Genomic DNA, 12647 nt, shown 5'->3' on the forward strand with positions numbered 1-12647 from the left:
TATAGCTGTCTTCAAGGTAAAAGCTGACTCTGTACTCCTACTCTGTTTCCCATCTTTAACTAGTTATGGGTCCATGAGAGGACCTTATCCTAGAACTGCTTACTTTGCTTAATAGCCTTTGGTGATGAACCTTCTCAAGGGCTTCCAGAAAGTCCAGGTATGCTATACGCACTGGATAATCCTTGTGCGCGTTTGCTGACTTCCCTCAAAACATTTTAATAAATAGGTGAGACATGACTTCCCTGTACAAATGCCATGTTGATTTCTCCCAAATAAATCAAGTTCGTTTAGCAAAACCTAATAAATTATTTAATAAATTATTTTGTTAGTCTTTAAAGTACTACTGGATTGCTTTTTTGTTTTGATAGTATACAGACTAACACGGCTACCTCTCTGTTACAAGTTCATCTATGTATCTTATAGTTGTTTTGCCATTGTAATTTTCAACCTATTTACCCAGTAACAAAGTTACGTTAACTGGCTTGTAATTGCCAGGATCTCCTCTGTGTCCTTTGAAAAAAAATTGGAATCCCATCAACTATTCTCCAGTCATCTGTGACAGAGGCTGATTTAAGTGAAAGGTTACATTTCACTCTCAATAGTTCTGCAACTTTCATTTTTGAGTCCCTCCAGAACTCTTGAGTGAATACCATCTTACTTTGATGACTTATTACTGTTTAATTCAATCCATTGGGACCGTTTCTTAGGCTTGTCACCTAAAAAGAATGGCTCAGGTTTGAGAATCTTCAGATCCTCTGCAGTGAAGACTGATGCACAGAATTCAGCTATCTTCTCTACAGTGGCTGGGTCTTCCTTGAGTACCCCATTAGTACCTTGATTATCCAGCGGTACCCTTATTGTTGGGCAGCTTCCTGCTTCTGATGTATTTAATTTGTTGCAATTAATTTTGGAGTCCTCTGCTAGGTGCTTTTCAAGTTCTTTTTAGTCTGCCTAATCATACCTTTATACATCACTTGACAAAGTCTGTGTTCCTCTCTATTCTCTGTAGGATTTGCCTTCCGATGTTTAATGAATGCCTGCTTCTTCTAACACAGCCTCCTTTACTCTGTTTGGCCATGGCAGCTCTTTTTGGGTCCTTTTCTCCCCTTTAAGATATGTGTTACAGTAATATATCTGAAAGACTTAAGGGTCTATTAAATTATTTGGTCTGATCTACCACAGGCCAGGGAATTTTACCCATTTATCCTTGCATTGAGCCAAATGACTTGTGTTTGACTGAAGAACGAAAGGCAGTTAGTCTTGAATGGAACATGTCAAGAGATGGAGAATCCAGAACCCTGCCTTTGGGAGTTTGCTCCAGTGGTAAATCACGGTCACCCTTCCAAGCCGGAGCTCTGTTCAGATTTCTGTTCATCTAGATTGATGTTCCAGCCTGGCGTCCTTGTTATACTTTTCTCCACAAGGTTGAAGATCCACTTAGTCCTTTATATTTTTCTCCCTGTGCAGGTATTTAGCCACTGTAATCAAGTCACCTCCCAAACTTCTTTCTGGTAACACTAACAGAGAGAGAGTTTTTAAGCCCTCATATAATTTTTGTGGCTCTTTATGACATTCTTTCCGATTTCCTAGCAGCTTTTTACAATACTGACCCCAGAATCGGATATGCTGTTCCAGGACTGGACTTCCCAACACCATACGTAGAAGTATAATCAGTTCCCCGCTCCCAGCTTACTACTGTGACACCGATGGGGTGTTTCTACTGTTGTCCAGATTGTACCTTGGCTCAGCTTCACCTCTCGTCTTCTGGCTATTCTTCTTTGCTCATCACAAACCATTCTTGTCTCCACCGATTTCAAATCTATCCAAACATCCATAGACTCTGGGAAGATTTCAATACCCCATGTCACTTGTGTCATTGCAAATCCGCCTACTAAGTCATATCTACGCCCTGGCTTTGTCAGCGAGAGTTGAAGTTCTGTGTTGTATCTAGAGGTGGTACAGGTCCAAAGGGAGGAACCAAGGACAACTGTGGGGAAAGGTGGCTGTGAACCATGTTTTCACCAGCAGAATTCAAGGCTGCTGTAGAGGCCAGTATGGACTCCAGTTTCAATGAGAGCAATCAAAGGATGCTCTAGTTAATGGTTGTGTCCCAGGGGCTGCCCACGACCCACTCCGGAGGAGCAACATTCAGAAATCCCTGTAGTGCTGTGAGGACTTGCCAGGAGCCCTGGCCCTGCCTTTGGGGTAGTCCCTGCCACAGGGCAGCTCCCACTGGGGAAATCTCTCTGGTCAACAGCAGTTCATGGCTGCTGTGTATCAGCTGAGTGGCCCTGGATGTTTGGAGTTTAACCTTTTCTTCATTTTTTCTAAAATCTCAGCCCTCTCCGTTACGTCTGGACAAGACCCTAACTGTAGGATGAAAGGTATCCTCCAACACTTTGCAGACTATACGTGGAATATCCTCCTTCCCTCCTCCCACCCCCTGCAATCTGCTATAGTTGGGGTGAAATATGGGAGCTCTTAAGCAGTCCTTACACAATGGCTCTTGTCAAGACAGTTAGGCAAAACACACAGTCACTGCCCACGCTGGAGCTTGGGTACAACTAACACTTCCGACTTGTGCTGAAGTCTCAACTGTGATGTCCCTATCGTGGTCGTGTAGATTAGGACCTGGCAGAATGACATCTGCTTTATAACCCAAACCATTTCTGTTAGCACCATTGGGAATCTCCCATCCACGAACCAACCAATCAGAAGCATGGCTAGCTTGCAATAAGCGACAGGATCTTCAGTTTATTACATCTCTGGGCTGTGCAACTGAACCATCACTTTGTAGACAGGGGTTATGACCTTCCCTCTTCTTGTTATGAAAAGTCTGGTTTTAAACAGCTTCATTGTACTGCATGTTTGCTTTCCCTATTAAATCTGCCTTCTTGCTGCTGTGACGCTTTTCACTTTCTCCCATGACAGGAAATCACCAAGCTCCTAACCACAGGTGTTTGTACAGCACCTAGTTCAATGGGGGGCAAATCTCCTGCCACTGCTGAGGTGGATTATTTTAAGTAGGTTTTTTCCTAGGTTTTTGCAATTGTTTGTTTGCTTGGAGTTTTTTTTAATTTTAAAAAGGAAATGTTTCCCCTGTCAACATTTAGCTATTTCAATTGGAAAAGACCACTTAATTATTTGCACAGTCTTTCTCCCCCGCATTTTTATTGCTATTTAATTTCTTCGAGACTCAATTTGCAGCTTCCTGAAAAATCAAACAAGGTAACAAACAACTGGGCAACGAGCCTTTAAGTCCAGAAGACGACACTGTAAGCCAGGAAGAATTGTGGGGCTTATGTAAAGCGTAACCGGGATTCATTGTTTGTGTCTCTCCTTCACTTTTGTGCCTCCAGGGATTTAGCATAAACTCTTATTCTCCACACTATCACCTGAGCCATGAAGTGTGCCTACATGCACACACCTGTTTCAGGATATTCAGTTCTGCCACTGAGCAGGGAGGGTTAGTGGGTAGGACATGCTAGTACTTCCACTCCTCATTGCATTCAGGGTCACCTAGTGACATTTTAAAAGCGTCTCCAAGGGAGATGTGACCACAGGTTGAAACTCTTGTCTGGCAGGACAAGGAATCTTGTGGATCAAAGAGCACCTGGACCAGAGAGCTCCAGCTGTGCCAGGTGCAGCGGAGCTCTGCTGGTGGCAGGGAGCCCCATTTCTGGGAGCCTGGCTGGGGTTGGAGAGTCCCACTGTGGGGTGCCCAGCTGCAGCCAGGAGCCCCATAGCGGGGAGTCAGCAGGGAGCCCCACCAGCAGCCTTGCAGCAGCAGGAAATGTGGCCAGGGCGGGGGAGCCCTGAAGCCCTGTGCGTAGGGTGGGGGGTGGTCCCCTCTCCAGGCAACCTGGAGGCCTCGCCTCACCTCCCCTCCTCCAGCAAACCCTCTCATACAATACCACTCAGTTCCCAAGGGTGCCGGAAGAAAGAGGTACAATCTGTAGTAAAGCAGAACTCAGACAGCAAGGCCAGCCAAATACCCAGTTCACACCCATCTCTTCTTCAAGCCAGAGTGTTCACAAAGCATCTGGCAGAGAGAGACCCTGTAGGAAGAGACCCCAAGCCACTTGTCCAGCAACCATTCTCTATGAAAAAGATTAACATTACAAAGGAGTGGGATTTTAGCCAAATTAAAACCTCATTTAAGTCAAGCAACGTACGGCTCACCAGTGAGCATGTTACTGTTTATCAACTGTTAATTAGCACTTCCTACTTTTAAAAATAGATATTGGCCCATCGATTGCTAAAATTATTCCAAAAGACCAAAACCCATCAGCTATTTTAGTACTTATTGAAGTGAGATGGACACGGCAGTATGTTTTAGTTTATGTCCTCCTCCTCACATGAGTTCTCCAATGGCTGTCCGACACACAGCAAAATGTATATTCTTCAAGGAGCATCACTTACTCCACATGTCTCATTCTGAGCCTGCATGAGATTAGCCTTTGGCTCCATGTCCTGCCTTTTTTGGTTCTGCTTCAGCTGGTTCAAAGAAGGTTTGGACTGTGCTGCGCCAACAGTTTTGCTTGTCCACTGATCCACCAGTTTGTGGAGATCATCTGTGAACATTCCTTTCTTGTTGTTACTGTTGTTTGCTTGCACCTGGACCGGCAGAGTTGTTGGTGGCAGAGGCTCAGGACACGTGACAAGACTGTTTGTAGAGGATCCTAGAAAGTCACACACAAAGAGAGGTCAGCTCTGTCATCATCAGTACACCACTTTGCTGCTTGATTTAGGTTTCTCACACACTATCATTCAAAAGTTGTTTTTTTTGGGGGGGGGTGGGGTCCCTTGATGTCCTCATCGCTTTCTAAAGAACATCTTTGCTTCAAGAAATGGTCTGTGTATTCGTGTTTAGAGTTCTATAATTGTGCATAGATAATTACCACTGTGATAGAATTTGAGGCAGCTACTATTAGCTGTTGTGAATCAGGACTTTACTAGCTCCACAAGACATACAAATAATATGCATTTTGGTGAATCTATGAGTTTACACAAGAAAAATAAGCTTAAAGATTTCTAATGTTAAGAGAGGTCATGGCTGAGTTCGTGGTGCTCCAAAGACAAAACAAACATTATCTTGCTAACACAGCCATGAAAATATCTGTCTCAAGGATGCATTCAAATGCCACTTCCCGGCAAATTTAGAATTACATCCAAATTGCACTGAATGGGAGGTGACAAAGATGCAGATGTCAATGTCCAGGGAAAACATTCAGTGAAGCAGTTTTAACAAATATATTTGGACCTATTTAAAATATGATTAAGCAGAGACCATCTCTTCAAGCAGAAAGTTCAGAGAACTGGCATGAAATGATTCACTTACAAACACGAACACAGTCTTCTCTTTGTACTACCATGAATTTTGCAGCCAATAAAGTGCATGGTGAGTAACCTTACTAATGTTTCTCTAGTCACATAAAATACTGCATCCTTTAAATGATCATGCATTCAACCTCTGGTGTGGCTTCTATGTGACTCCAGCTCTCATTCTTTTGGGAAAGGGACCAGTGAGAAGATATGTATTTTGAGAATAAAGCTGTTCAAATGGTATTCAATATTTCATGCATCCCAACAGGAATGAAGGAGCATCAAGCTATTTGTTCAGTCAGCAGCAAAATGGCAGTTTTATAAAAATGGTACACAGAAGATTTGACAAGCACCATATTCAGCTCTCTCTCACATCACACACACATAGAAGAAAAAAAAATCACAACAGTCTGGTTGCATGCATGCTTCCCGAACCATCACAGGACATGCACTGTCACTAAAGAGATCCCTGCTCACAAGTAATATGCAGCTTAATTTAATGTCAACAAAGGTACAACAGTTGCTATTAAGTAAACAATAAGATTTTTAGTCAGAAATAAATAAAACATCCCATGCTATGAAGGAAATACCGAGAAACAAAAATGGGATAGTTACTACTACTGTGATCTTTGCCTAGACATAGTCGTTTCAGGGTGGACCCTACAAGGTAGAACAATACAAAGACACACAGAGTTAGGCAAGACTAAACACAACAGGCCTGATGGACAAGCTTCTGTATTTTTAGGCAATCAAAAAAGGAGTCATTATGCAAGGAGGAGCAGACAGAAAGTCAGCAGTTCAGGGGAGTAAAGGAAATCTAAATAACTGGGCAGCCCAAACCTAAATTATTGTGCAACCATACAGAATCTTTAAAAAGATATAACTGTGTGCCAAGAACAAGATTCAGTAAAACTTGCAAGATTTTTCTTTTTTCTTTTTCTTTTTTTTTTTCAAATTACCCCGGCTTCCAAACAGGGCTTTTTTAGATTCCTACTCTATTGATGCAGGAAGCGTTATTAATTCCGTTCATGATAGAATGCCAAAAATGATTTCAGTAACAAGTAAAGCCAGTCTGGCTGCATACTGTAAAACAACCCCAAAAAGTCTCGTTTTACCAGTCCAAAAAGATACATTGTTCTGCAGGACTGAGGCCAAGTTTTGAACAGCTTTAGTGTCAGGTTTTGTGTCTAAACGCAAAATTCTCAACTGGAGGAAAAAACAAAAGTTTCTCTTTCACATCACTTCAAGGTGCAGAACAGTCCAGCACAATAGCAGAGGTCTCATTTTTAGCCATAAAGTGTATTTTTCAGTTTTGCCTTATTGCTACATTCTCCATCATTATTTGACAAGCTCAGCAGAATGCCTCCCATTACAATGTCAGACACAGAGAGCACCCTATCACTGTGAAAGGGCTTGCCAGGCATGACGACTGCTCCTGATCATTGTATCAAGTTTTCTGAAAGACACTGTAAGCTTCAGCGGGAAGAGAATCTCATGATGGTATGGGGAGCCCAGCTGGGCAGAGGTGGTTTAACCTAGGTGCACTTCAACACACAATCAAATCCAGAGGGCACAGCAGAACTCAAGACAATGTACCTCCCCAGCCTAGCAACACGGCACCATCACACTGTGGTACTGTGGAAGAGAGACGGGTTTAAGATCTGGGGTCTTAGTTCTGTGTTTAATGCGGGCTCTGAATGAGTCTTCGAGACGTATCAGAGATCGAATGAGAGGAACAAGAGACAAACTGTGTTTTGGCATCAGTGGCACAAGGGGAAAGGGGATCGGAAAGATTTTTATGCTGCCCACCCTGCAAACCAACAGCAGGACTTACTGAGGTAGTGTCACACTTGATTTGTACATAAGGAAATCCCAGTATTTTACTAGTTGGCTCTTTACAATTAAAGGGCAGCTGCAACCAAACACCCTAACCTGGGCTGAGTTTGGGTTGCACCTGACTTTTTTGTCCTTTATGCTCTGCAATACCTTCCACATATCTTACCTGGCCTTCCCACCCCCTACAGTCACAGCTCTTACGACAAACATCCCAGTGGAACTAAAACTATCTTGCTATACTGCAAAATGCAAATACACGTGTGCAGCATCATCAGCTCATATACACAATGAAAAGAACTTTTGTATCACTGCCTGGAAAATATAAAAGCAGACAGCAGATTACTGCGCACACCTGGATCATTCAGTTTACCTGCCCTCACCCCACGCAAAAACCAAATCAAAACACAAAAACTTGTGCACAAAGCTACATAGCCACAAAGCTATATAAGCATTTCAGCATCTGAGTAGGCTCACTGAGTTCAATGACACCGCTAATATGTACTCAGCCACTCATTTGCCCATAAGATATAAGCCTATTTGAACAGAAACATTAGGAAAGCCAACTGCCAAAAACAAGGCTTACTTTTTCCAGCAATACCTCTAAAGAATACATATAGTTTGGAAGACAAGAAACATTACCTTGCCTGAGATACCTGTTGAAGCAGAGCACTGAATCAGGCAGAGAGGCTTATTTTTAAAAGAGCCTGAAGATAATCTCTGCAGCTGGTCATCTTAAATTCAGGCACTTTACTTATAAAGGTAAATCTGATTTACATTAATTTTGTTATCACTTCTGACACAAAGGCATCTAGGAGATGGGAAGCTCTAAAAAGAATGCAGGTAATTAATACGGCAACAAAGGGAGAACATGTCCCTTAGATTTCAAGTATCAGAGGGGTAGCCGAGTTAGTTTGTATCTTCAAAAACAAGACGTCCTGTGGCACCTTATAGACTAACAGATATTTTGGAGCATGAGCCTTCGTGGGCAAACAAACTGCTGCAATGAAAGCTTATGCTCCAAAATATCTGTTAGTCTATAAGGTGCCACAGGACTCCTTCGACTTCAGTTATAAGAATTGAGAAATTAGGCAGCCTCTACCCACAAAGTTCATTCATTCATTCATGGATGAAGTGAGTCTGTGCTCACAAAAGCTCATGCTCAAAACTTTTCTGTTAGTCTGTAAGGTGCCCCCGGACCCTTCGTTGCTGTTACAGATCCAGACTAACACGGCTACCCCTCCGATACTTGGGAAATTATTGAGAGTCAAAAATGCAGGGCAGGCAAGGTCAGACAATTATTTAATGACAGCAGATGTTGAAACTCAAAAAGTTCAAGGTTTTTAACTATTATAAGCTATCAACATCATTTACCAGAGCAAACATCACATCACGTCTCATAGAACTGGAAGGGACCTTGGGAGGTCACTGAGTCCAGTCCCCTGTCCTCTTGGCAGAACCAAGCACCCTCCTTTTTTTTTTTTTTTTAAACAAACAAAAAAACTATTTGTCCCAGATCCCTAAATGGCCCCTCAAGGATTAAACTCACAACCCAGGGTTCAGCAAGCCAATGCTCAACCTCTGAGCTATCCCTCTCCCCGAAGATATTGCCTTACAATAAACTATGATAAGTCCAAAAGCAGCATTTTTCTTCCATTGTCTATCTGTAAATTTTGGTAATCACTGATTATTAATGTTCTCAGTAGTTTGCACACGTATGGTGAAAAATCGACATGAACTCATGTTTACTGGTAACTGAATCCTTCCAAACCCCATACAGAACCAGCAGAGGGAGCACAAGGTAATGCTATTTCTGGAACCGCTCCAACATTTGATTATGCCAAAAACATTCCATCCTATTTGAAATGCAGAGAAAGATCCAACCCTGAGCAAGTTAACATATCAAAGAGCAGTTGGGGGAGAAAGCTGTGGAAATGCTCAACCTTTGGGATCATGTAAACAGTGGAGGAGAGGGAGAAAACGTGGGGAAATAACTAGCCAAAATTTTCAAAAGCAGCTCTTGATTTTGGGTGCTCCAGTTGAAACACTTTGAGCCTGATTTTCAGATCGTCTGGCCTCAAAGTTATGGATTCTCAGCATTTCTGAAAATCTGGTCCAAGTTTCCCCAAAAGCTAGGGATCCAAAAATGAAGATACCCAAAATAAGTAGGCCATACTGGCCAACTGTCTTGAAATATCGTTGTCTACAGTTAAACAGAAAGGTCAGTTACATTCTAATCGATTGTGAGCCAGCAATTTACATAATGCAAGCAGATTTCTGTACCTCCAAAGAACCCCATTATCTTCAGTGGGTTTCTGTGTGAGTACACAACTCCATCCCTATACAGACTGCAGGACTAGAGGCTGAATTTGTATAAGTAGGAACAATTCTTAGCAAGGACCCAGCAGTAAGAAATGCTCAGCTAATTGAATCCACAAAACAATCCCATGTACAAGGGTTTGTTTGTAGAAGCAAGTTGCACTGATGGAATCAAAGGTGTTTCTTTAAACTGATTGAGTCAGACCTTTTCAAACCCATCTGGAAATTTATTTCAGTATAAAAGAGTGACCTTTTCTGAGCTTTGCTTAAATTGAATGGGAAAAGGTCTAAGCTACACTAAATTAAATCACTCAAATGGAAATCGAGCAGCTCACACGCAGATTTCTACAATGAGTAAAATACAAATTTAAGTACACTTGGCGCAACATTCCCTTCTAGACAAAGCCGTATGTTTCTGCATCCTTGAGGAAAGTTTTGGTCACTTTTGTGGCTGTAGTATCATCTGAATAAGATACTTAATTTATAACATGCTGTATGTGGTGCCACTTGGCATTTTAATGCAGCTACACATTAATTTCAGATGAGAAACATTTATGTTCGTTATATTGTCCTTAGTTTCAAAACACTAGAATTCCAAGGGATCCAATACATATATTTACACCATCTCCAACCCGCCCACTATTTATAATAGAAATACATTCAGCCGATGCGACTCTGCAAGGTGTTTACAAACCCCTTAATTAAGTCAGTGGAAGGGAAGGTTTGAGAGTGTTCTGTATTTGCTACAAGCACTCAGGGCCTTTCAGAAAAGGACTTCCATCTGATTTCATCAGGCACAGTTAATTGAAAATTCCTTTTAACCTTCTGTGGTTACATTGTCTGCTGGGATGGGCCAAAGACATTTTAAAGAATCTGGATTATGACAGATTTTAAATAATGCTACTAATTATAAATTCTTCAAATGTTATTTTTCCTTCTTGTATAAACAGTTGGATGCCTTGCAATTTAGGGATGCTCTATATCCATGGCGACAAATAAATGCTTTAGTAAACCATAAAGCATGAACTCAGTTAACATTAGCCATTTTAGAGAGTACATTAACTAAGGAGATTCCTTTCTAATCCTTAACTTCTTTCTCCAGCTGAAATACCTCTTTTCTTATACACAGATCACCCATTTTTCCGAACCATTTAGCAATTATGAATGAAGAGTGGGAATACTTAAGCACTAGTAGGCAAGGTTGAATGTACCAATTTCTAACCTGAAGGGAAAATGTTTAAGAGTTAAATATGCCAGAGTACTTACAGTAGTTTCTTGACATACATGTCCTTGTCCATAAGTGCAAAGACCAAAAGATACACCAGGAAATGCATTAAAGGGGTTACATATTTTCACTAAAGATTGCTTCTACTTATCAGTTGAATTGTGGTCTGAGATGACTTTGTTTAAAAAGGATGGAATCTGAAATTTAAGATTTACAACCAAAAGCTTCAGCTAATCGCTTACACTCAAAGGGCCGATTCTAATCTTGACGCCAATGTGCATTCACCCATGTATCTCAAAACCTTTGTTCCTGCAAATGCTACATACACCCATGGTCATGTGAATAACGACTAGACGTTGCTGCAGTTGGATGGAGCCAGTTGAAAAATGTCCTTCCTTTCCTAGATTGAGCGCACAACAATCTCTCCTCCTGAGGGTCTTTGGTTTTAGTCCTAACTGCCCCTACTTGATCTCACACATTACACCAAAATGGTTTTTCTGCCACCGACCCGCTTAGACCCACCGGAAGAACTGAAAAGAAAAGAAACTGAAAAATTAAGGGCAGAGAAAGTCTAGATAGCTTCAGCTCAGGGTCTGTGGAGCAGCTCAAGCGAGAGGTAATTGCTAAAATTTAAAAGTGGAGAGTGTTTATGTATTTGGAATTATTCTGGATGGAGTGTTTGGAATTCAGCCCCCACTTCAGAGAGCTCGGAGACGGGAAAGTCCAACTCTTGTCTCAAAGCATGTCACTCAAAAGAGACACAGAAGAGACCATGTGGATTAGCCAACAGACGGTTGATCCACCCAAGCAATTCATTATTTAAGCACCAGGAAACGTAAGGTAACTAAGTACTGACATGTTCTATCAGCTTAAGCTGTGACTGTCAGAGGCCCAACTTTTTTGTGTTAAGTAGAAATTCTCTCCATTATTTTTGCAGCATGCTGAACAGTAAACCAGTGACAGAAGAATTAAACCCTCTCAGAGTTACTTGTGCAGATAAGGCTACAGCCATGTCCACTGTACTACTGATGGACGGAGAAGGAAAATCAACAGAATGAGAATTCCTCAGGTGTTTCGGATAAACTCCTGTATACAAAGTATCTTCAAATTTGAATGACTGTTTAAACCTTGCATGCCAGAGGCTGAGAGGTGAACATTACTTTTCACCCACTTGGATGAGTGGAGTTTTGGGGATCTTCAAATAAAGGGGGGAAAAAATCAGTATTTTTTTTTTTTAAAAATACTGTTCATTTAGAAAATTGGAAAACCATATTTGAGTGGTCTTGTGCCTTTGATCTGCACCACCTGGATAATGATGAGCAATGTATAACTACAATGGGGAAAGTTCAATATCAATGCAAATGAACACTGAAAAGTTCTTTGACAACATTAGCCTTATTAACATTATGTGTAAGTGGCCTATGGTACCTGATCAGTACAACATATCTTTTTTGTACAAGCAAAATCTGTTTGTCCAAAAAGCGGCATATTTGTTTGCTGAGAAAAACACTGTATTTTACAATTAAGATGTTCTATTATGTTTTGCTGAACTGCCAATTACTTTGAAGGCCATGCAAATAAAGTATGTATTTCATTTGAGCTGGTGCACAGTTATTTGAAATAAAAAAAAGTGCTGGATCCTGATAATCCATTTCAAAGTATCATAAGGAAGTCTGATAAAGCTTTTTACTGATTGGTACTTTATGAACTGCTAATTGACTTCATCTCTGAGGTCACATAAGGTCAGAAGAAAATCAACTGAGTAAAAAGTGCTCCAGCCAGGTTAGCTTATGGAAAAAAGCAAAGAGAGCTCTTCTTTTGAGTAACCAGATCTTTCCACTACTAAATTACATTAACAAGACTCCACTTAAACTAATTAAAAGCTCTTATTGTGGAAAAGAAACCCCACCACCTAGAAAACTGACTTTGAAAGAACTAGCTGGAG

General features: G+C 41.3%; 1 protein-coding gene across 9 annotated transcripts in view; it reads right to left on the reverse strand.

Annotated features, from left to right (window-relative positions):
* WNK2 (WNK lysine deficient protein kinase 2) overlaps positions 1–12647 on the reverse strand; it is a 169027-nt gene that overhangs the window by 22064 nt on the left and 134316 nt on the right. For 7 of the 9 annotated variants that reach the window (XM_075006122.1, XM_075006126.1, XM_075006125.1 and 4 more), the window contains 2 exons: positions 5941–5985; positions 4423–4682 (listed from right to left, as the gene is read on the reverse strand). In XM_075006122.1, coding sequence (XP_074862223.1) covers positions 4423–4682; positions 5941–5985 — 305 coding nt within the window. Of the gene's footprint in view, positions 1–4422; positions 4683–5940; positions 5986–12647 lie in introns of those variants that run through there. The other 2 variants (XM_075006121.1, XM_075006124.1) reach the window with 2 other exon arrangements.

This window comes from Carettochelys insculpta, chromosome 11, assembly GCF_033958435.1.
Source record: "Carettochelys insculpta isolate YL-2023 chromosome 11, ASM3395843v1, whole genome shotgun sequence".
Lineage (NCBI taxonomy): Eukaryota > Metazoa > Chordata > Testudines > Carettochelyidae > Carettochelys > Carettochelys insculpta.